The sequence below is a fragment of the Saccoglossus kowalevskii genome, chromosome 21 (genome assembly GCF_978046115.1).
Source record: "Saccoglossus kowalevskii chromosome 21, keSacKowa6.1, whole genome shotgun sequence".
Lineage (NCBI taxonomy): Eukaryota > Metazoa > Hemichordata > Enteropneusta > Harrimaniidae > Saccoglossus > Saccoglossus kowalevskii.
Genome location: NC_140661.1, coordinates 27,234,619 through 27,256,155, shown reverse-complemented (window position 1 = coordinate 27,256,155; position 21,537 = coordinate 27,234,619). Strand labels below are relative to the sequence as shown.

General features: G+C 35.3%; 2 protein-coding genes across 2 annotated transcripts; one reads left to right on the top strand and one right to left on the bottom strand.

Annotated features, from left to right (window-relative positions):
• Positions 1-240: 240 nt before the first annotated feature.
• On the bottom strand, positions 241-4,556 carry LOC100366482 (putative malate dehydrogenase 1B). Its single transcript, XM_002740621.4, has 4 exons — positions 4,480-4,556; positions 4,171-4,283; positions 1,981-3,079; positions 241-1,072 (listed from the first exon to the last, which is right to left on the bottom strand). The coding sequence occupies exons 1-4, from the start codon at positions 4,499-4,501 to the stop codon at positions 624-626; spliced, it is 1,683 nt and encodes a 560-aa protein (XP_002740667.2). The 5' UTR covers positions 4,502-4,556; the 3' UTR covers positions 241-623.
• Positions 4,557-4,764: 208 nt separating this feature from the next.
• LOC100367638 (MKI67 FHA domain-interacting nucleolar phosphoprotein-like) lies at positions 4,765-21,324 on the top strand. The gene is made up of 5 exons (XM_085494790.1): positions 4,765-4,929; positions 12,469-12,606; positions 13,261-13,369; positions 13,802-14,022; positions 20,644-21,324. The coding sequence occupies exons 1-5, from the start codon at positions 4,768-4,770 to the stop codon at positions 21,121-21,123; spliced, it is 1,110 nt and encodes a 369-aa protein (XP_085350916.1). The 5' UTR covers positions 4,765-4,767; the 3' UTR covers positions 21,124-21,324.
• Positions 21,325-21,537: the final 213 nt, after the last annotated feature.

The following is a 21,537-nucleotide window of genomic DNA, read 5'->3' as shown; positions in this document are numbered from 1 at the left end:
AACAAGTGCTTCTTAAAGAAATACCAATTCCCTAGAACTTTTAGGTAAAGTTAATTAAATTTATCAATATAAGGATTGATTGGTATATATAACGTTTGATTAATATGGTTCGCAGACAACAACAAAACTGTTTCTGGTCATTGTGTTCTGAGAAAGTTTTAAAAAATACATAAAACTAAAAAAGTGATGGTTTTAAGGGGTACAGAGAGCATTTGCAAAAATTAATAAGCTAATACAATATTACAGTCATATGTAAAGTTTTATTGAAATCCACTGAATAACACAGAATATATACGAGTGATTATGTTTATATACACATGGGTAAATCAGGAATTAGTGAAGAAAAAACCCTTAAACTATTCTACAATAATGACAATTTGGTAATGACAATTTACACGTTGGCTTGGCAAGCCTACTAGTATTTAGCTATAACACTCTGCAGTTGATATTCTAATGTGACAATTAACTTATAATTAGTGTACAATCATCAGTTATGAAAGATAACACAATACAAACAAGTGTTGTTTCAGTTAATTAGTCAAATGAGATAGATATCCGGTACAAGTTGCACAAACACATTATTACACCATAGATATTTTCAGTGACTGAATGATACAATAGATTTATTCTGTTTGCGATGCTGGTGGCGGTGGCGGTTCTGTAGAGCTGGGTTGTTCAGTGTCGGTTGTAGCTATAAGACTTTTTTCTGCGTCTGTTATTTCAGGCTCCACTTCTTCCTTTATCGTTCCAAGTTGCCGCTCAGCGTTAAGTTCCTCTTCTGTCTTGGTTTCACCATCTGATGGCACTATTTCATCAGTATCTCCATCTTGGCCAAAGACTTTCTTCAATTTCTCGTCATCGTTTTCACTCTCTTCCTCAGATGGCGGTGGGGTGGAGGTGAATGGAGGAGGGAACATGACATGCAGTTCCTTTTTCAACTCAAGGCTAATTTCTTGGAGTTTGCTTTTGACATTTTCATCCAGTTCTAGATCTTGGACTACTTCCCAAATTCCCTTCTGGAATTTCACAGGAAGTGAGAACACAATGCCTTCAGGAAGATCATAATACCAGCCTATGAAGACAAATTAACATGTTTTAATTAATACATGTATATCAAAATACAGATTTTTATTTTTAATATGCAAATGCAGTTAAAACATCTACTGGTTAAAAGTGGATGAATGTAGCGGTATACTCTGAACAATTTTAATATACCGGTACTGTAATTGCATTAATTATCTAATGGGTTTGAATTTTGCTATAATCTCTGATGTTAATGAATTAAATCCATTTACAATTGAAGTTATTGTTTTTAATGTAAAATTAAAAGGAATATACTCAAAATAGTGAAATATCAAATCAGTGAAAATATTATATTTACAGTATCTGCGCAGTATTAGTAGAGCAAACAAAGAAAGCTCTTATCCCCCCATTCATAACTATTATTTTAATAACTAAAAATGAAATACATAATTCAGCTGCAATCAAGTTAATCACTACATTCTGAAGTGGTTTAAAAATGACAGAAGAACAATTTCAGATTTGAACAAATTAGAATTTATAGTACCATCCAAGCATAACTTAACATCAAAGCTGACTCTTACCTATCTTTGCCTTTAAGTAAACATCATTGTCATCAATAATTTCAACCTATTCTTGGTACTACTGTAAAATACTTTATTTTTGCTTGCAATTAATTTTCGCTATTTTCGCTGAATGATTCAGTGAAAATAAAATCCAGCAAATATACCTTTTTATTCAACTCGTCAAGAATCAGTGAAAATTAATTCCATACAAAACACACAAAAAGTATTTTCAGCGAAAAATAATTCCAGGTAAAATAAAGTATTTTATAGTATTCAACAACAATACTAATAAGAGACATATTTAGGCATAGTGGGTTTAAAGTAAATAGTCAGCTGAATGCTAGCTTAATGTCAAATATTGCTTGGACTGTGCATATGTATGCTATACACTTACCATCAGAGACAACACCAAGAGAATAAATGCGACCTGGAGGAGAACCATTCCACCAATCATGGAGTAGTGTTGTTATGGCTGCTGCATTCGACATGGACGTATTATGACCCAGTGTACCTTCCACAGTTTCTTTACGAGCTTTGACCAAATCCAAAAACTCTGTCTCTAGCCATTTATTATCATGCACCATTTCCATCACAGGTCTATTAAATGTAGGTGGTCCCCAGATTGCTCCGTCATAGCCATGCACACGTGACCGGGTCACATCAGTGTATGTTGTGCCATTGGCATTTCCCCATACAATCAAGTCAACTATGCCAGCTGAGTTGACTGCAAGTTTTTTCGCGACTACTGCCTTAGCATAGTTTTCTCGCAACCTTGCTTGTGCTACAAAGTTTTGTCGTGGAATTGAAGGAGCAGAGTGACTGAGAATGTATGTATTAAAATTGACTGGTCCATGTCCTGCAACAACAACTTTAACATCCCCACTCGCCACTTCATCTAGAACCGTACCACGCGACTTGAAGAAATCAGCGTTTTTCTTGAGCCAATCTTTTGAGTCCATGTCCTCCTTCTTTTCAATTTCATCGATCATAATTACAACACCCACATTAGTGAATGCTTGTTTTATATCGGTTTCCACTCTTACATCCTTCAATAGTGGACATGCCAAATCCACTGCTTCCATTTTTACACCTTCCAACTCATCCGTAACCCCAGAATCTTCACTCAGCAGCCTAAGCGATACTTCGGTATCTTTCCCAAATACATCACCACGTGCGATAGCATGCACCATATAGTAAGCAGCACTGCTAGCAGCATCTGTGATACACACATGTAGTGGTTTACTTAAGCTTTTCTTGTATTCTTCCTCTGCAGTAACAATAATTTTTGTTTCCAGGTTCTCCGTGCTGACTTTCTTCATATCATCACTAACCATCTTAGATTTGACTCCATAATAACCCAGTGCATACTCTTGGAATTCATTGGCACCACCAATAAGCACACCCTTGCCTCCACGGTCGACCAATTCTCTCCATACTATTGGGGATTTGTTGTGCATCCAGCCGTGTTTCGAACATGTTTCTTCCAACCAATTCTGGAAGAAAACCAAGCAACACATCAGTAAAAATGATTATACCAAGATATCACTGATTCATATTTTGTTATGCTTTATCAGTTTGTATGAATATAAAATTGGATTCTAATATTTTACAGATATTTTGTAAACTTTGAAAGGCAATCTGGATGGATACAATACAAAATCAACATGTTTGAAACAAAATTGAAGCTGTAATACATAGTAAGTAAGTCAACATCTTTTTGATGGGCATAAGTATAGAAACTCTCGTTACTTGATACACAAAAACTGTCATCCACATGGTTTATGGAGATAATGGGTACTAATAACTGTGATCACAGACTTCCTGCAGATTAGTTTTATTTATTAATGATAGATAAATCGTCACCAATATTTTGCTCATCAAAATCAGATCAGGAATACTTAACAGGCTATAAGACTACTAAAAAACACTAGGTAATTGGGTAGGGTTTAATTTCATTTGGTTTTATTTTATTTTACTTTTAGTTTTTTCCTGATGGACTACCTTTTAACAGAATCACACATTTAATACATAAGATTAGGTAAGAATGACTACCAATTGCAAGTTAGTCATAATAGTGGATTTCTTTGGAGACATGGAATGGTCGTTCACCAAAAAAATGATAACTCATTCATCCAAATTCATTTTTGTGCATGCAGCATGGCTAATTTGCATACAAATAAAATAAATATAACTACATTTTCCTAAGTTATATAACGCCAGACAATGTCTCTTTTTAGGAACGGATATATCCACTTCATCTATTTCAAAATACAAAAGGATCTCTCTGTTTCATGAGGAACATGTTCACTCACAGGGGCCGGAAGATCTACCCCAGAGTGCAAACACTGAATGCACTCATGGAGGTAACTTTTTACCTCCATGATGCACTTAACCCAAATAAAAAAAAATATATTTTTAAATCATTGCAATATAAGAATTCTATTCTGTTCTGATTGAATAGTAATAACTCTGGGGTAAATGAAGTGTAGCTGGAGACATTTCAATTAATTCACAGGTACTCGAGTATTCAACTCCTATGATAACTATGACAACAAACGCGACGCGGGTCCATGGTCAAATTTACCTTCCATTCATCAGGATTTTTCACTATCTTGTGGATTTTAAAATCGGGTAAATTGGTCTTCAGATCGTCTGCTAATAGCTCAGCCTTAGCGTAATATGGACAATCGGCAGAACCTGGTGAGATATAAAAATAACATTAGCACGAGAAGACTCGCGCCATCCACCGACAGCAACGCCGATGATAAGTATTTGCCTAGCTCGACAACATATTTCTTGTAAGGATAATTCTCATTCTGCATTTAGCAGATCGGTATTTCTGACCGTCCACATTTGAAGTATGTTTATCATTGTACAACACGAGAAAACTAACCTGCTACCACAAACTTCGACATTTTGTTGTTCGGGTGTTGCTATAACAGTAGTATCGTTAACTTCTTATTCCGTGCAGGTTCAAATCCATTCATAATTTCAAATATATTTTCAAATATCAAATAAAATGTCGATGCTTATTTTAAAAATATGTCATGTAATTAGGTTTTTCACAAACTTAATCGTCTCTAATATGTTTATATCAAACATCAAAAAATAGCATATTAAAAAATAGCAGATTACTAATTCCAATGCGAATAAGAATTTAATCACAAAGTCATAGAGATTTATGGTGAATGTGTTCGTTGGCTGTTTCCTCCAGTCAAAATCCAACATGGCACCTCGTCGAAAAGCACCGGACACAGCAAGGGAAAAAGACCCACCTATTATGGCACTAGATGTCAAGAAACAGAAAGAATTTGAAGCGAAAGTAAAAGATATTAAGTCGAAGGTCAGATTAATGTTATTTTTGCTGCCAGGTATCGCCTGAAATTATGATCGCTGTCGGGTGTTCGATATCTGACAAACACGTGTTCTCAGACTAATCATGCCATCATATGTAGCGTTTCGACATTAAACAAGTACGTATAAACGTGCTATACAGAACCATTTGAGTCTTTGCCGGATGGGGGACTTTGGAGATTCAAGGAAAACAAAGTTATCCAATCATAGTTATTTGAAACGAAAATTGAGATAAAACTCTTAACATTCATTAGTTAATGAATGTATGCTCAGGCCACTAAAGAACAGACTAGCTACGCGGCTTTTCCTTTGGTCAGATGCGTGTCACGTTTGTTTTGAGGCTTAACTTTTCAATCCAATAAACAACCGATCGAACTAATGCGACTATAACGTAATAACGCGATATCCATTATTATTTCATCAAATCTATTTCTATGTTTATTCTCCATGTTTCTGAAATCAGTGTTCTCCACAATCCAAAATAGCTGGTGGGCGGCGTAATTAGCATAAATTTGCATATTAATTTGCATGTCATTTACATACATCTTTCTAGCTTTTATGTCATGCAATGCAATACACACCAAGTTATTTACTATTCTCTTTTTAATTTAATTGAAACATGTTACAATTTTTTGAAATACAAACAGATTGGTCACTATTAATATTTACGAAATGCAAAAAGTTTGAAATCGGTGATTTATACGTTCGCAAATTATTCTGCAATTCGAGTAACCAAGAGCAAGTACGAGTTATAATGTAGAAAATATACGAGGTGATTTGTTCCCGACGCTAAAACGGACGATTTGTCAAAATAAAACTCATAACATTTTTTATTTGTGGCATCAGTACTCACCCGTGCCGACGGACGGTAAGATGCATTTACGCATGTACGGTCACGATACGTTGCGTTTTCACACGTTGTTTTGGGATTCAAGAAAAATGCTAGCAATCGGCAAAATAAAAGAATCTGCTATTTTCTCGAAAGATTAGACATAAAAAATGGATAAATGAAAAAAAGTACGTGGAAAAGATAACTAAAATATTATTCAATTACAAATACTCGCGGTAAACTAATCTGGCAGCCATGTTTGATGTTTATTACCGCTTTCCGAATTCAGTACACGAACACCCAGAATGCGCTGCTCCCCTATGCAACTTAAATACTAAATCGTTACAGCGCCAACACCGGTGGGTGGCCGACGGTCGTTGAATGGGGTAGGCCAAAAGGTCACCAGTTTGCCTTCTCCATGCTGTTTTCACGATGAAAATCGAGCGAACGTTGTAAATACGGCTAGAATTTTAATTTTTGTTCGAGTTTACATGCAATATGCTAATATATTTGTTTATTTTCTATGCATATACATTTCGTTCGTATTTAATTCTTTCTTTCGTGATTGGAAGACGATTATTAAAAATACAGCTGTAAATTGAAACCACTGTAGTTGTGTATCGTGAGTAATAAGTGGCAACAATGTCGGGCGACAATGAATTCAGGCGATTGACACATTGCCATGAATACACTTGATAACTGCTTGCAGACTTCCAGTGGTCATTGTTTATGTTTGGACTCTTGAAACAATAGCAAAATAAAGGATTGGGCAACTACTCTTTTGTTTAGGCTTGGGAAGAACAATGCAAGCTTTTTACAAATAATTTCAGCTGGATGTACGTTGGTGGGCGGGCGTTGAGAGTTACTAGGCGGCCGTAAAACTTGATGGGCGGGCCGCCCACCTAAAACCCCTTGTGGAGAACACTGGAAATTATAAAAAGAGAATAGAGACAATTATAATTTATCCTCCATGAAAATACTAGCTTCCTACCGAATATTAAATTACTTCAATCGCTTAGTAGCGTGAGCATATCAAGTTTTCAAACGCAGTGTCCACAAAAACTACGAATAGGCCACACAAAGGAACACTGTCGACGCCAACACGAAAAAGTTTGATAAATGTTGGGAAAAGTCAAAGTACCGAGAAATATCACTATATATTTGCTCATTATGTATTCATAAATATCGTGGCCGAAAGTAGGAAACATTAAAAAAGCCGTAACTCATCCAAAAATTGACCGATTTGGACAGAAAAGACGACGATGGAAAGGTCAGAACACATAGACGTCATTTCCGGTTAGATATGAAAGTATGCGCCTGCGATTTCTGCAGTAGAATGACATTATGAAAACACACAAAGCAGGTAAATGTGAGTACGTTCGGGATTCTTCGGGTAGACTTGTGTCAATAAACTACCAGCAAGGTCTGCCGTGGCACGCATCCTACTGGTGTAATCACACCTAAAACAATAGGCGTCTGTTCTTTATTGGTCTGAGGTGTATGCTAGTGTGTAATATGGGGTCAATAGGGGTCATATTTCAACAAAAAGTATGGATGGTTTAATTCCCAGAGGTGTCATAGTTTTGATATATTTAATTTTTTCACATACCCATCCGTATACGTCAAATCAGTAAAGTTTCCAGGGGGTGTGTTAGTTAACAAAAATCCGACACCTGAATGGTGGATTGGAATCCATATAACCTTAATATCGGCCCATAGAAGGGGGGTGGTGGACAAAAACTGAATGACCAATGGAATGAATATCTCGTTTGAATTGAAGCAGTCACGCAAATTGCGAGATGATGACGAAATCACTAGACCAACTTACATATCTGGACATTTTAATGCAAATTACGAAGAATGTACAAGTGTACATAAATATTGTTTCTGATATTGTTTTTGCTTATTCTCAAAGCATGTATTTAAATACAGCGAACTCACACTAAAATGGGGAAAAAACGTTCCGTGATGAACTAAGTCAACCCAGTAAAAGAAGGCTCATTAATATGTTAGATGTGTTATTTGTAAAAAAAAACTTGAGAAAAACTTGAAATAGAAAAGGCAAAGCGAGAATGTTTGTTTGTGCTTTGAGTGTGATCCAGGCTATTAGCCAGGAATTTGCAACTGCCAGTCCAAAAAAATTCAACTTCATGAAAATGTAGATGGTTTAGGATATATTTTGGTAAAATTATAGACAATAGGAAAAAACAGAAAAATGGGAAAAAAGTTGCCAGGCCAAAATCAATGTTGCCAGTCCGTTTGGTGAGTGGACTGGTGGCTGGCTAACACCCTGGTGTGATCGCATAACAGACACTACTTATGCTGTGTTTACACAACAGAATTTTATTAGAGCCCTCCGGCTCTATCCAGGTTTGGCTCCAATAAACCCGTCATAGTTTTCCCATTTCACACTGTTTTCGTTGTGAAATCGACCATAGTTTTGGGACCCATCGACAGTAGAAAGGTAGAAACTTAAGACGAAAATAATGAAAAAAAAACGGCTGTTACGACCCGACCTGATTTAAGTTCAGAATATTTGAAAATGGTCATTTTTGGTAAAAAATTCTATTTTCGACTTCTTCTTTAAAGCCGGTAGCCTGAATGCTTTGATACTTGGTGTGTATGTACCTTGTGTTGACATCTACTAGATTTGTTCATCCCATGGCCATATCTTTAATTTTCTAATTTTGGCCAATATTTTTAGTCACCGTTTGGACGCAGTCCGAAAACGGGGACTTATGTTTTGACCTCTGTGTGTCCATGCGTGCGTCCGGATCTGTATCTTAGAAATGCCTGGACCAATCACAATCAAACTTAACACATACATCATACATGATATTATACATATGCACGTCAATTTGTTTCACGATCTGATTCAAGATGGTCGAATGGCGGCCATTTTTGTGCTGAAAATCATCAAAATCAAGCATTTCTCGGCTGTTTACAGATGGATTTTGTTCAAACTTGGTATATACATTAGACATTATGGGACCTTGATGCAAATAATTTTGTTTTTCGGATAAGATTCAAAATGGCTGACTGGCAGCCATTTTGTTTTAATGATTGTGGTTCTTGTGCCATATCTCTGACTTGCATTCACTGATTATGTTCAAATTTTAAATATTCATTATACATCATGTCATAGACAGATATATTGGTTTGACGATCCTATTCAAAATGGCCGAATGGTGGCCATTTTTGTGCTAAAAAATCATCATATATCAAGCATTTCTGGCATGTATGGATGGATTACGTTCAAACTTGGTACATACATTAGACATTACGGGTTCCTGATGCACGTCATTTTATTTTTTAGATTGGATTCAAAATGGCTGACTGACGGCCATTTTGCTTTAATGATTGGGGTTCTAGAGCCATATCTCTTAAATGCTTTGACTGATTATATTCAAATTTTATATATTCGTTGTACATCATGTTATATATATATATATATATATATATATATATATATACATGTATTCAAAATGGCTGATTTTGAATGCTGTTCCAGAGCAATATCTCTCAATATGGACAAGTACTTGTTTGACGACCAGATACAAATTTAATGTTAAAAAATCTTATTCCTGACACGGTTATATTCCAGCTATATTACTATAAACAAAACTATATATCTTAAATTTGATAACTAACGGGGACTGTGCCATGCATGGCTTGTTGTCATTATTGGTTAAAAATGGAATTTCAACTAACCACTATTTCCAATGCTTTGGTGTTAGACAGGGTTCTCCCCAGGGCTTTTTAGTGCCGAGGTCCGTGGCGCTATACCTGTGAATCTCGGCACTTCACTTGGGACCTCGGCGCTATGTGTTCCCACCTCGGCGCTTGATTTCATATTTGACATGCCAATATCAGATGTGAAAAAGCTTTGTTCGCCACGCCGGTCGGCCCCGACCGTCACTCAAAATTAGTGACCACCACGGAAATGCTTCCGACGAGGACTATTGTCTGATTGTTGGTATAATTACGTACCGACCGACACGCATCCTGCCAGTCGTGGATTATAATTTATAAACAATAGACCTAGTCGCACGATACGTAGCGGCTAGTCAAATTTGTGGAATTAGCACCTCTTTGTTTGTAAGTAAATACTTTCTGCGATAGACACAGTCTTTAGATTGAAAGCTAAAATTATTTCAAAATCAATTCCACCTCGATATAACATGGTCAAATCGGAGTTCACGATCAGTTCACGCTACTCAAGAAACAAAACAACGTGTTTATTGCGTGATTTGGTAAAATACATTTGAACTGTTATCATTGCGAATCATGTAAAAACTCTTCTTTCAAGACCTAATTTACCTTTTAAAAATTGCAAATCACCTCTTTCGAAAGCTGTCATGCAGTTTTCTATTGAAATCGATGCCAACACATTGTGCTACGACATCGCTTTACTTCCGCAATGTAATTTTTATGATCACTACCATTCGGAAAACTTCGGGTTCTACCGACATTACCATGCGGCATTTTGATTGGTTAATGGAATTCTTGATTCATCGGGTCAAAGGACACATGCTAATGTTTCACAAACATCATGGCGGGTCTGTTTTTTTTTTACCAAAGCGATCAAGTGATCAAAAATAATCGCTCCCGATAAAAATAAGTCGGATTTTACTTACATTTCATATCAAAAAAAAAGAAGTAAAATTTGTTGAGGAATTATTGCTATAACTGGTGTATAACATGGCCAAGTAAGTTATGTCACGTCGTAACTTTGATGATCGTTTTGAAGCTTTATTTGTTCGCTCATTACTGTAATTGTAAACGTTTTAGAAGTTGATGGTACGAATAATAAATTACAACAATACGTCAATTAATTACGTGATCGATTTTTTGAAGGAGAATGTTTTTGGAGTGAATAAAATTATGAGATTCGTGAACATAAATCTGGCTTAACGTTTTGAATCCGTTTCCTTCAACGTTTTACAAAACAATTAAATTGCAACAATAATGTATTTGTGTTTGTTTTTAGTCTATAGCATTTGTATTTCGAGAATGTTTCAAACTCTTCTAAATTGTGAAACATAATGTGTTGATTCCATTAAAAAAAATATTTGCCCTGTGACTGAGCTCACTAATATTCATAATTGTAAATAAGTTCTGTTAATCAATGAAGGAAAGATATGTAAATGATATGCAAATTATTATGCAAATTATCCCCGGCACTATGCATTTTTTCTGGGGAGAACCCTAGTTAGACATACATGTGTTTATTATTCCATTGACAACTTTGTGTGGTTGTTTGGCGATATTTCATTTAAAAGTACAAATTTAAACGAAAAGTTGTGGCATATACAGCACTAATTTTTTGTACAATAGCCGTTAAGCAACAGGCCATTGGCCTATTTTTTTAAAAACATTTTGTATTGCACCAGGTTTAAGTTGTTGGCGTTTCTCGTTAAAACCTAGTTGTTTTGTCATGAACAAGGACAGTTTTTTGAAAAAAAAGAATCTAAGGTGAAGTGGACACTACATATGACGCTGTAAGGAGGAAGTCCATCCCAACCTTTTCCCGTTATTTTCACGGCTTTCGTCCACCTTTTTGCACCCACAACACAACGTTTAACCATCATAAATGTTTGTTGTAAAAACAACTTCTAAAAACTCTCTTTCTCAAAAATAAAATAAAATAAACAAAAAAAAAAGAAGCGCCGATCAAAAAATGTATATTGTTTAAAAGTATGTTGAATGACACAGTGATATAAAAGTACGGCCCAGGGGTACATGTATGGCTTTCTCTCATATTTTAGCATTTGGTGGCACACTTTCGGCGAGAGTTGGAAATCCGGAAAAAGTGGACCGTTTCAGGATAGGTGGGCATGGCTACAGCACGGGAAATATCTCATATTTACTTGGATACGCATAATCATTTTCAGCGAAAAAATCAATAACTGCCCATTTCAGTGGGGCACAGATCTAAAATGGGAAACATGTGGGTGGGCATTGCACAGGCACACATTGGAGATAATTTCCTGTTAATCAGTGGGAGGAGCAATAGTTCGACTTCCATAGAATGCTGCCATGTAAATGTAGCAATAGATTACATAGGATATAATAAAGCTGGATGAGTATGCAAATTAAATCCTTCGCCTATACGGTAGTCTGTCACTCAACATGATATGCAAGTGTACAGGCGATGTGTTTTACCCGCAGCAGGGCGTTTAGAAATAAACTGAAATTACGTACCAAATGCATCACGCACAGTAAATTTTAAACAACAATAAAGAATGATTTTTCCCTTTCACTGAGTTGATATAGACAAAGGAATTTTCGGTAAAGCATCCAACCTCTGACCAGTTTTGCCAAATGGTTCGGTATCTTCCCGGTTCAGAACATCACCCAAAGAATACAAGAACTTAAACCTCTGGGATATTTGTCTCCAGAAAGCTGAAAGTGGGATAACTTGTTTGCTGCAGTAAATAACAGAAACAAATGCAAATGTGGGTAATCCCCAAAAAAATGAATATCAAAAAAAAAAAAAAATAATAATAATAATAAAAAAATAATAAAAAAAAAAAAACTAGTTGGTAGTTTGGACTGGCTGTTGGCTCGTTTTCTTGGTGGGGCACTTTATGTTTGAGAAGTTTGCAATGCTGTCTATATGTCGTCTTCATTGTTGTCTTTTAAAATTTCATGCTTCATTTTTACATTGACTGTTTTAGTGAAATTTTGTTATTACAGGTGGAGGATACATCAGAGTTGGAACGTGGTGTTGTTTATGTCAGACATATTCCCCATGGTTTCTACGAGGCACAGATGAATAAATTCTTTTCTCAATTTGGGAAAGTAACAAGATTACGATTAAGCAGAAGTAAAAAGGCAAGTCATTTAATTCAAATTAGTGTAAAGCAGTGTATAGCATCTCTCTTCTGTCCAGGAATTGTGGATAGAATTACTTACCATCTGCTGATTTATCAAGATTTGTTAAGATTTTTCATACTTATTAATTTAATTAATAAAAATACAAAGTACTCCGAAAGCATTTAATTTCATCAATTTGATATTTCATTGTATTCACTTGGTTTTAAATTCATGGATTAATGAATGAGACAACAAGTTCTATTGGAATTTAACATTTTTATATGTACTTAGTGGATTACACTTATCAGCAAAATTAAAACCCAGTTAATAATTTTAATACCTTTAAACTAATTTTTTGGGTTACCACATTTCTCTCCTCATAAGGACTTTATTAAATTTCATTGAAAATTCTTGTATTAAATGAAGTAAAATTGTTACAAGGTCACCAAGCAATGGCAAGAGGAATGGAAGAAGGTATGGTGGTATGCATTAGCAATGACTTTGAACTTACTGGGGGTTGATAGTTTGAATTTAACTGGTTCATATTGCTTGTGTTCTTACTCCTTTTCTTCATCCAGTGTTTATGTGTGTGTTTTGTTCTAAAATACCTTAAGCTGTTTAATGACTGTAGAACTTGTAACACAGTGATTAATTTATTTTTTTAAATTCCAGTCTGGAAAATCAAGAGGCTATGCTTTTGTCGAATTTGAGTTTGTTGAAGTTGCCAAGATAGTTGCAGAAACGATGAATAATTATTTAATGTATCATAAGTTATTAAAATGTAAGTAAACTGTCACTACTTTTTCAGAATAGAACAAAATGGCCTTCATTTTAAGTGAGCTGCAAGGGGTGATATAAAAACAAGCAATTCTAACATTCCCATTCTGTTTTAGTTCAATCTCTGCTCTTTCACCCACGGATATAGAATTGAATTTGTATGACTTTTAAACTGAATGTCAGCCAATTAAAAACCCCTATGTTAAAAACAAGGAAACAGTAACTTACCGCTCTCCATTCTGAAGTAAGAGCCCACCCTCCACTTTTAGGACATTTCTATTTTCGAAGTCACTTTCAGCTCAGTGCCCTTCCCTTCCAAAATTACCCAAAATGACTGTCTAACCATAAAACCTTGTATTTGAACATTGTTTGACTTTCTACTTTTACAGTTGTTCTACAATTATCGATATTAAATTGACTTTGTGGTATATTTTAGGTCAGTATTTGCCTCCTGATAAAGTGATGCCTGCGTTATTTCGAGGTTGCAACAGGAAATTTTCAAAACCTAAAGCACATAAACTAGCTTTACAGAGACACAACAATTTAGTGAAAGAGCCGGAGAGATTGGCAAAGTCTTTGAAGAAACTGAAGAGGAAGGATCGCCAGAAGAAAAAGAGATTGGAAAGAATGGGAATTGAGTGGAACTTTGATGGATATGTAAGTATGCTCAATTAAGGATGCTGTACACATTTTTGGTATTGATTTTCTAAAATGATATTTTCATATAAATTATTTACTGAACCACACAAAGCTATATATTGATGGAAAGCTTATTTCACACTGGATTTGAAATCGACAAGATAATGTGTGTATGGACGTGTATAGTCACGTGATCTCTGTGTAAACACAGAAAGCCGGTAAAAAAATAATTGAACCAATGAGTAAACGAATTTAGTGGAACATTGGCAACAAAACAGTTTTTCAGACGACGCTCACCACCATTCCGCGTTAATTGAGATATATATCTACATGATAGTTGGAGAAGAAATAATAATTTAGCTATCTAGAAAAAACAATGCGATAGATAAATAGAACAATCTCAGCGCCGCTTGAGAGGGAACATATCGAAGAGTGTCTGTGCAAAAAATTAGTATAATGCGTACACTAAAACTCGAGATCAAAGGCCTGCAGTTTCCGTGAATCGTTGTTTTGTTTAACCGAGAAAACGGCAAAAACAACTTAGCAGCAACGTATCGTCGGCTAACTCAAAATCCGTTTGTCCCATTGATCAAAACAAACTCATAACGAATAGTCATGGTATCTGTCTGTCATAATCACGCAGATGTGTGGATATGCGTGGTCACAATTGGTTATAAATTACGAAAATATGCTCCCGAATCCAATAGGAAACACTGTTTCACGGCGTGACAAAGCTGCGCCAAAATGACGTCATGATTTACATATTCATTAATACGTTGTGGGAGGAGACGCTCCTTTTCTGGAAGACTCATTACCATACATTTCCCTCCATGGAAGGTCATTCTCTTGCTCAGCTGCTGAACCAATAACCGTGGCTGAACGCACCACCAGAGTCAACGACATGTAGTTTTCTTTCCAAGATTTTTGTTTTACTACGCGAGATGTCTCGACGAAGGTCTGTATTATCTGATTTGAATGGCAATGAGAGGGAGAGAAGTCACAGCGAGTGCTGAACTGAATCGGGAGATGCGATCGCTTAGGTTTAAAGTTGTCTGTCGATCGGGCGGTGAATTTTCAGTTTGTTTGCTCTGTTATTATTTTGTTGGTTTGTAAAATAACCTGTTCGCCATAAATCGTGTTTTCCGTTTTTTAGTCCCCAAAACTGTTGTGACAAAATTAGTGTGATGATTCTTTTTCCAACTTCAATGCGTAATACATAGTACTGGAACAACCGCTGGCGGGGACTACTGCCGGTATCTTACATTAAGTTCACTTTCTATATCATGTATAACAAATCTAACTTCATTGAATCCGTCAAATTATTTATTGAGAATGTAAAGATAAAGAAAAATAAAACAGGTAAAACAAGGATGCTCACACACATGCTTTTACAGATGTTGTCTCGGGCTTTACGTGTAGCCATGGTGTAGCCAAGTCCGGGCCCAAGTGTTTCACTTCCGACTCATTGTGGTCGGAGTCCATGACACGTAATTTGGTCACGAAAACTAAGTCTGCCATGTGCTCAAATTTTCTACCTTCTGTTTATACCTCCATGGTCTGATCAATTAAATTGTGGAAGGTACCTTCCATGATTAAATTTTCATAATAATCGCTATACATACTGTCGACGTTCTTCTCCAAATTTCCTTGCATTCGTTTTCTTTCGTCACTGTCATAGTCGACCCCAAGACGGTTTCATAGTCGACTGCTCGAAGAGCGAGAAATTCAACGAATTTAAATTTGTGGACGATCGTAAATGGAATGCGTGTAACTTGTACCTCGGACTACTAACACTTGTATTACTAGTCTGAGCTTGTACTGAATGCAAGAGACTGTTTATATTTGCTATGGGTGGTGACTATTATGCAAATTATCTGTCTATTATGTCTTTGGCTGATTAATTAAAACATAGCTTTCAAAACAATGACATGTGCTTTTGTTTTTAATTAACAAAAATTGATTTTTACACCCTATAAAAACATTCAAATCACTTTTTTTCCTATTGAGTGTTTGCTCTTTGTAGTCCAGCATTGAAAAATACAAAAAAGTAGAATTTTGGGTTTCAAAGCAAAAAATGTGTACAGCATCCTTAAGTGTGTTTGACCGTAGTATTTATCAAGGTAGTCAACAATGTCATGATGAACAGTGCCTGTAATTACCCATAATCCTGTTTGGTGTGTACTAACAGATTGGTTGGTAAAAGTTTGGTAATTTTTGACTCCCGTGTGCGAAGCACAAAAGGGAGTCTTTGCAGTTACCCTGTCTGTATGTATGTATGTATGTATGTATGTATGTATGTCACTTTTTTTGTTCCACCGTTATCTCAAGAACCACTAATCAAATTTTGGTGAAACTTGGTACATAGATGCTCTGGGATAATGCGCAGAGTTGATTAGGTTTTGGTAAAAATCGATGAATATTAATTACCTAATTTGCATGATAATTAACTGATTTTAAGCTGTTCTATGACTGTTCCACTGATTTTTGAAGAACCACTCATTGGATTTCGATGAAACTTGGCACATGGATGCTCTGAACTAGTGCGCAGATTTGATTAGTTTTGGGTAAAAATCTATGAATATTAATTACCTAATTTGCATGATAATTAACTGATTTTAAGCTGTTCTATGACTGTTCCACTGATTTTTGAAGAACCACTCATTGGATTTCAATGAAACTTGGCACATGGATGCTCTGAACTAATGCGCAGATTTGATTAGTTTTGGGTAAAAATCTGTTAATATTATTAATTACCTAATTTACATAATGATTAATCAATTTTCGGCTTTTCCACTGATATCTCAAGTACTAATCGTAACATTTCAATAAAATTTGGGGCACTGCACATACCTGATAGTTTTTAGGGTAATATCAGTACATATTAATTACCTAATTTGCATAATTAATTAATTTTCAGCTTTTGATATTTTGAGTAGTAATGATCACATTTCAATGAAACTTCGTACATAGTTACTTGAGGACTGTGCAGAGACCTAATTAGTTTTTGGGTAAATAATTGTGCATATTAATCACCTTATTAACATAATTAGTTAATTTTCAGCTTTTCACCTGATATCTCAAGTACTAATCATCACATTTCAATGAGACTTGCGACATAGATATTCTAGGACTATGCAGAGACCTGATTAATTTTGGGATAAATAATTGTGCCTATTATTTACCTAATTTGCATAACTAGTTAATTTTTTGCTGTTCTATGATGTCTAAAAACTACTCATTGGATTTCAATGAAACTTTTAAAGAGTACCCATCACATTTCAATGAACCTAAGACTATGCACCATATTAGTTTTTGGTAAATATTTATGCTTCTTAATCACCTAATTAACATAATTAATACTGATATCTCAAGTATTGATCATCACATTTGAATAAAACTTGGTACATAAATGCTCTAAGACAATAGACAGTCTGATTAATTTTGGGTTAAAATCTGTTCATATTAATTCTCTAATTAGTATAATAATTAATATTTTTTTGGTTCTAATCACATTTCAATGAAACTTGGTACATTGTGCAGACCTTATTAGTTTTACACTTAAATCTGTTCATATTAGTTACCTTATTTGCATAATTAGTTTTCAGCTATTCCATCAATATCTCAAGTATAAGTAATTTTGAATTAATTTTTAATGTGTCTCCAAAACTCTCAGCACATGGGAGTTCTTTCTAAGCTTTCTTTGATTCTCTTTCTTTTCTCCAAATTGCTAAATAGTTTGATGTTTTGCTAGAGTACCGTTAAAATCCTATTATAAACCGCATACCTAATAGTAACCGCACCCCCGATTTCGGCTTCAGTGTTATCCTCGGGGGCGGACATCCGGGCATTTTCACCGCCTGGCAACCGGAGGCGGTGAAAACAAAGGCCCAAAACTCGCAGAAAACGGTATTTTGGAATGATTGTTGAGACTCCTCTGAACAGTGTAACAAGATTAGCCTTACATGTGTAACATATATAAATTTGGTTGTTCGGGATTACTTCAAAGTTGAGTTTGTGTTGTTTTCTCGAATTTTCACCGGCTCGACCGGCGTTCCACAGCAGCGCGCACAGAGCCCATAGAAATGCATGTACAGTGGTGCGCGTCGTAGCAACGTTGGAACGTCTTGTGACGTAGCTCCGCCCCCGAGAATAGAGTTCTCAACAAAAATTGAAAACATGAAAAGTACCTATTACTAACCGCACCCCCAATTCAACAAGACCGTGATTGACTTTGTTTCAACCAGCTGGTACGTTGTTCCTAATCCTATTCATTTGTTTCGACAACGTGCCTAAAAATATTCACACCTCTTTATTGTTCAGTAGTGTTAGAATGTCAAACACGCAGTGAAACTGCTTTTGTCTTGTGACAACTGTTATCAATACTCCTTATGAATACGTCCGTTTGTCGCAAGTTTTCGACAATGAGCTGTTCAACTAATTTTTTGATTTAAAAAAATAAGTCATGTCGTTTTCCCATGGAAATCAAAGCCAAAAGATCGCACTACATTATCGGTAAATCTCTTCCGGGTTTCGTTCACCATGAAGTCGGTGACCTGTCATTAACATATTTAAATGAACTAAGGTAATTTGAACACGTGGGCACCATCCAGCATTTCGATTGGTTAATTAGCGACTTGACCTACCCGGTCAAGTAATGTCCCGTGTGCATTTAAACTACATAGCGGAAGTCGTGTCGCATCGACCAATTCAACGAATTTATTTTTCGTGCGTTATTATAATCGCTACTGAGTAATAATCAACAATTTCAACAGTTCGAAAACAAGTAAGTTATTCACTTGTGAGCCGAAGCATGGCCGGATTGCGTTAGCATACCCACGGTACCGTACTTTTTTAGTGCCTTACAATGATCATTTTTTACTAAGCAATGCATTAATCATTTTTTTTATTTGAAACTGCTGTCAGAATATACTTTCCGTTATGAAGAAAATTAAACAAATAAATGCATATTACATTAAATATACCAAGTATTTTTTTTCATGTGAACAGTTTTTTGTGACGTGACGCTTATCACTCTTCCCTGACATCTAAATTGGAGTTAGCTTATATTCAAAAGATTGTACGGTGTATTGTTTGTTTTGTGCAAGTGATGTGGGGAAAAAATGACCACGCCCATTTAGTGATTGCAATATGTACCTAATATAAACCGTGCCCCGAACTGAAGCTGTTTATCCCAATTTTTTATTTGATACATTGTAATATAAACCACGGTTTATAATTTTAGCGGTACTAGTATTTTTTTTGTTAATGGTAAACCAAATCCATCCCTTCAGCAAAAATAAAGTATTTTACAGTATAAAATTCTTAGATGACTAAGAACCTGGTTGACTGCTTGAATGGCTGATACAAAGTAATGTGCATATTGGCTTCCAGGTGATTATATTTTCCAAAGAATGGCAGCATTTTTAGCATCTCTATAAATTGTTTTTCATTGGAGGTCATTTTGACATTCTTATCACACATTGTAAAAAATACTTTTGAAAAACAAATACCGGTACTGTAGACTCCCTAAGAATTTAATAAGGTCCAAAATAATGAGCCAATAAAAGATTTAAAAAAAAAAATCATAAAGAACTCTGGGTAATTTATAATGTTGGTAGTTCCTGTGTCTTGGTCATGTGTATAACATGTGCGTAACTTGGGAATTGAGAAAGTTTTAAGGCCAAATTTGCTTAAATTGTCTTTGGTGTATTGGAATACTGTATGAATTTTTGCATTTTGAAAAAAGCATCAAGGCAAACTTTTCAAGAAACGGGGTATATTCCTTTGATGGTTCCATGCAGTTAAAGACCTAGATACTTCCCAGTATGTCTTCCAACAAAACTAAATTTGTAGACACAATAGAATCCCAAAAGTCAAGATTGGTCATGTTGGTGACTACTGTACTAGAGAAAACCAAAAAAAATGAAAGATACATGGCTGTAGAGAGCTTCTCCAGAAACAAACTCTAAACTGTTATGACACCTGACTTCCTTGGTTTTTACACGTTATTTTGTTCATAAAATTTAAAATTTCTTTTTGCAAAATTCCATAATTTATTAAAGATGTTTTTGAAGATCATTATATCAATGTATGATTTTCTGTCGTCAACATAACTAGTTGCGTCACAAAATATGAGTCTGCATCAGTGATACATGATACCAACTTAAGAGTGCGCACTGATGCTTTCTCATTGGTTTAATGATACAGTAGCAAGTGTAAGAAGATGTTCTCTACAAAAAGTGCTTGAGGTCAATGCACTCTGTCATCAAATCAGAAAGACATACAGAAGTGAAAAAACATTTTGTGAATCTACAATATCCAATATTTTTCCATATCTGGAAATGATTCTTTAATTTGAAACAATCCATGTTATGTTCACCTGGATAATTGCATGTTATCACTCGTCAATGTGTAACTGAAAAATAAAAGCATATTTAACATGGTAATTTCCTTCTATTTCTTTCTGAGTGTACTCGTATATATTTAAGATTTTGGGGATGCTGTAGAATACATTATTTTGCCTGGATTTTTATTTTTGCTGAAGAAGTAAATCAGTAAAAAATAAAATCCTTTTACAAATACTCAAGTTATTTAGTTAAACACCTAATTAGGGAAATGCTCTTTTTTCTTCTTTCACAGAATGACAAAGTGTTGAATGTTGGATCCCCAGAACCTAAGCCCTCACTTCCAACACCCAAGTTGGTGAAGACATCAGGTTCATCTGCAACGCCTAAAAAGAAGAAATTATCGGTAGAACAGTCTCGGGAAAAGACACCAGCCAAGAAAACCAAGAGGAAATCATTAACAGCAGAAACACCAAAGTCTGCCAAGAAAAAGAAAGTAGTCACTCCAAAAAATACTCCATTACCTGAAAAAGGGGTAATGATTTCTACATCAAAAACATTGACTCCCAAAACACCACATCTTAAAACACCTAAAACACCCAAGACCAAGACTGGAAAACCCAAAACACCCCAGTCTATATTGCGGATAAAAACTCCCAAGTCAAAGAAACCACAAAAGTCCCCTCTCATTGATGTGAACTTTTTGAAAGAGAACAGTAGTACGCCACTCACAAGTAGTGGAAAGAAAAGAAAAATCAAGGAATATCGATTATAAGGAATAAGCAAAGAAATAACGACATATTATCACTTTATGCGAATCACAGACACTTAAATGAATCATCTCTTTCATTAAGGTTATACCAACAGCTAATTTAAAGAAAGTGTTAGAAGTGTGATTCCTCTGTTGTAACTGTTTTTTGTCATATTTAAATAAATAATACCCAAAACTAGTGATTAAACGAATATGTGCTACATATCTCTTTGAGTGTAGAATTCCTTGTTGAGAGAATCTGTGTCACGTTCCACTTGCTCACTTTGATCAACTATGCCTAGATGCAGTGCTATTAATATCTCAAAGTCAACTCTTTACTGTAAATTTGATTGGTTGATTGAAATACCATCAACTATGCCTAGATACAATGCTAGTAATATCTCAAGGTCAGCTATTTATTAGCATTTCTTACCTTTA

Excerpts from the sequence above, each read along its gene's own strand:
- LOC100367638 (XM_085494790.1), top strand. The coding sequence starts at position 4,768 with ATGGTGAATGTGTTCGTTGGCTGTTTCCTCCAGTCAAAATCCAACATG. Across the intron at positions 12,607-13,260 it reads GATTAAGCAGAAGTAAAAAG|TCTGGAAAATCAAGAGGCTA; the intron begins GCAAGTCATTTA and ends TTTAAATTCCAG. Across the intron at positions 13,370-13,801 it reads GTATCATAAGTTATTAAAAT|GTCAGTATTTGCCTCCTGAT; the intron begins GTAAGTAAACTG and ends GGTATATTTTAG.
- LOC100366482 (XM_002740621.4), bottom strand. The coding sequence starts at position 4,501 with ATGTCGAAGTTTGTGGTAGCAG. Across the intron at positions 4,284-4,479 it reads GTCGAAGTTTGTGGTAGCAG|GTTCTGCCGATTGTCCATAT; the intron begins GTTAGTTTTCTC and ends ATATCTCACCAG. Across the intron at positions 3,080-4,170 it reads AAAATCCTGATGAATGGAAG|AATTGGTTGGAAGAAACATG; the intron begins GTAAATTTGACC and ends GTTTTCTTCCAG.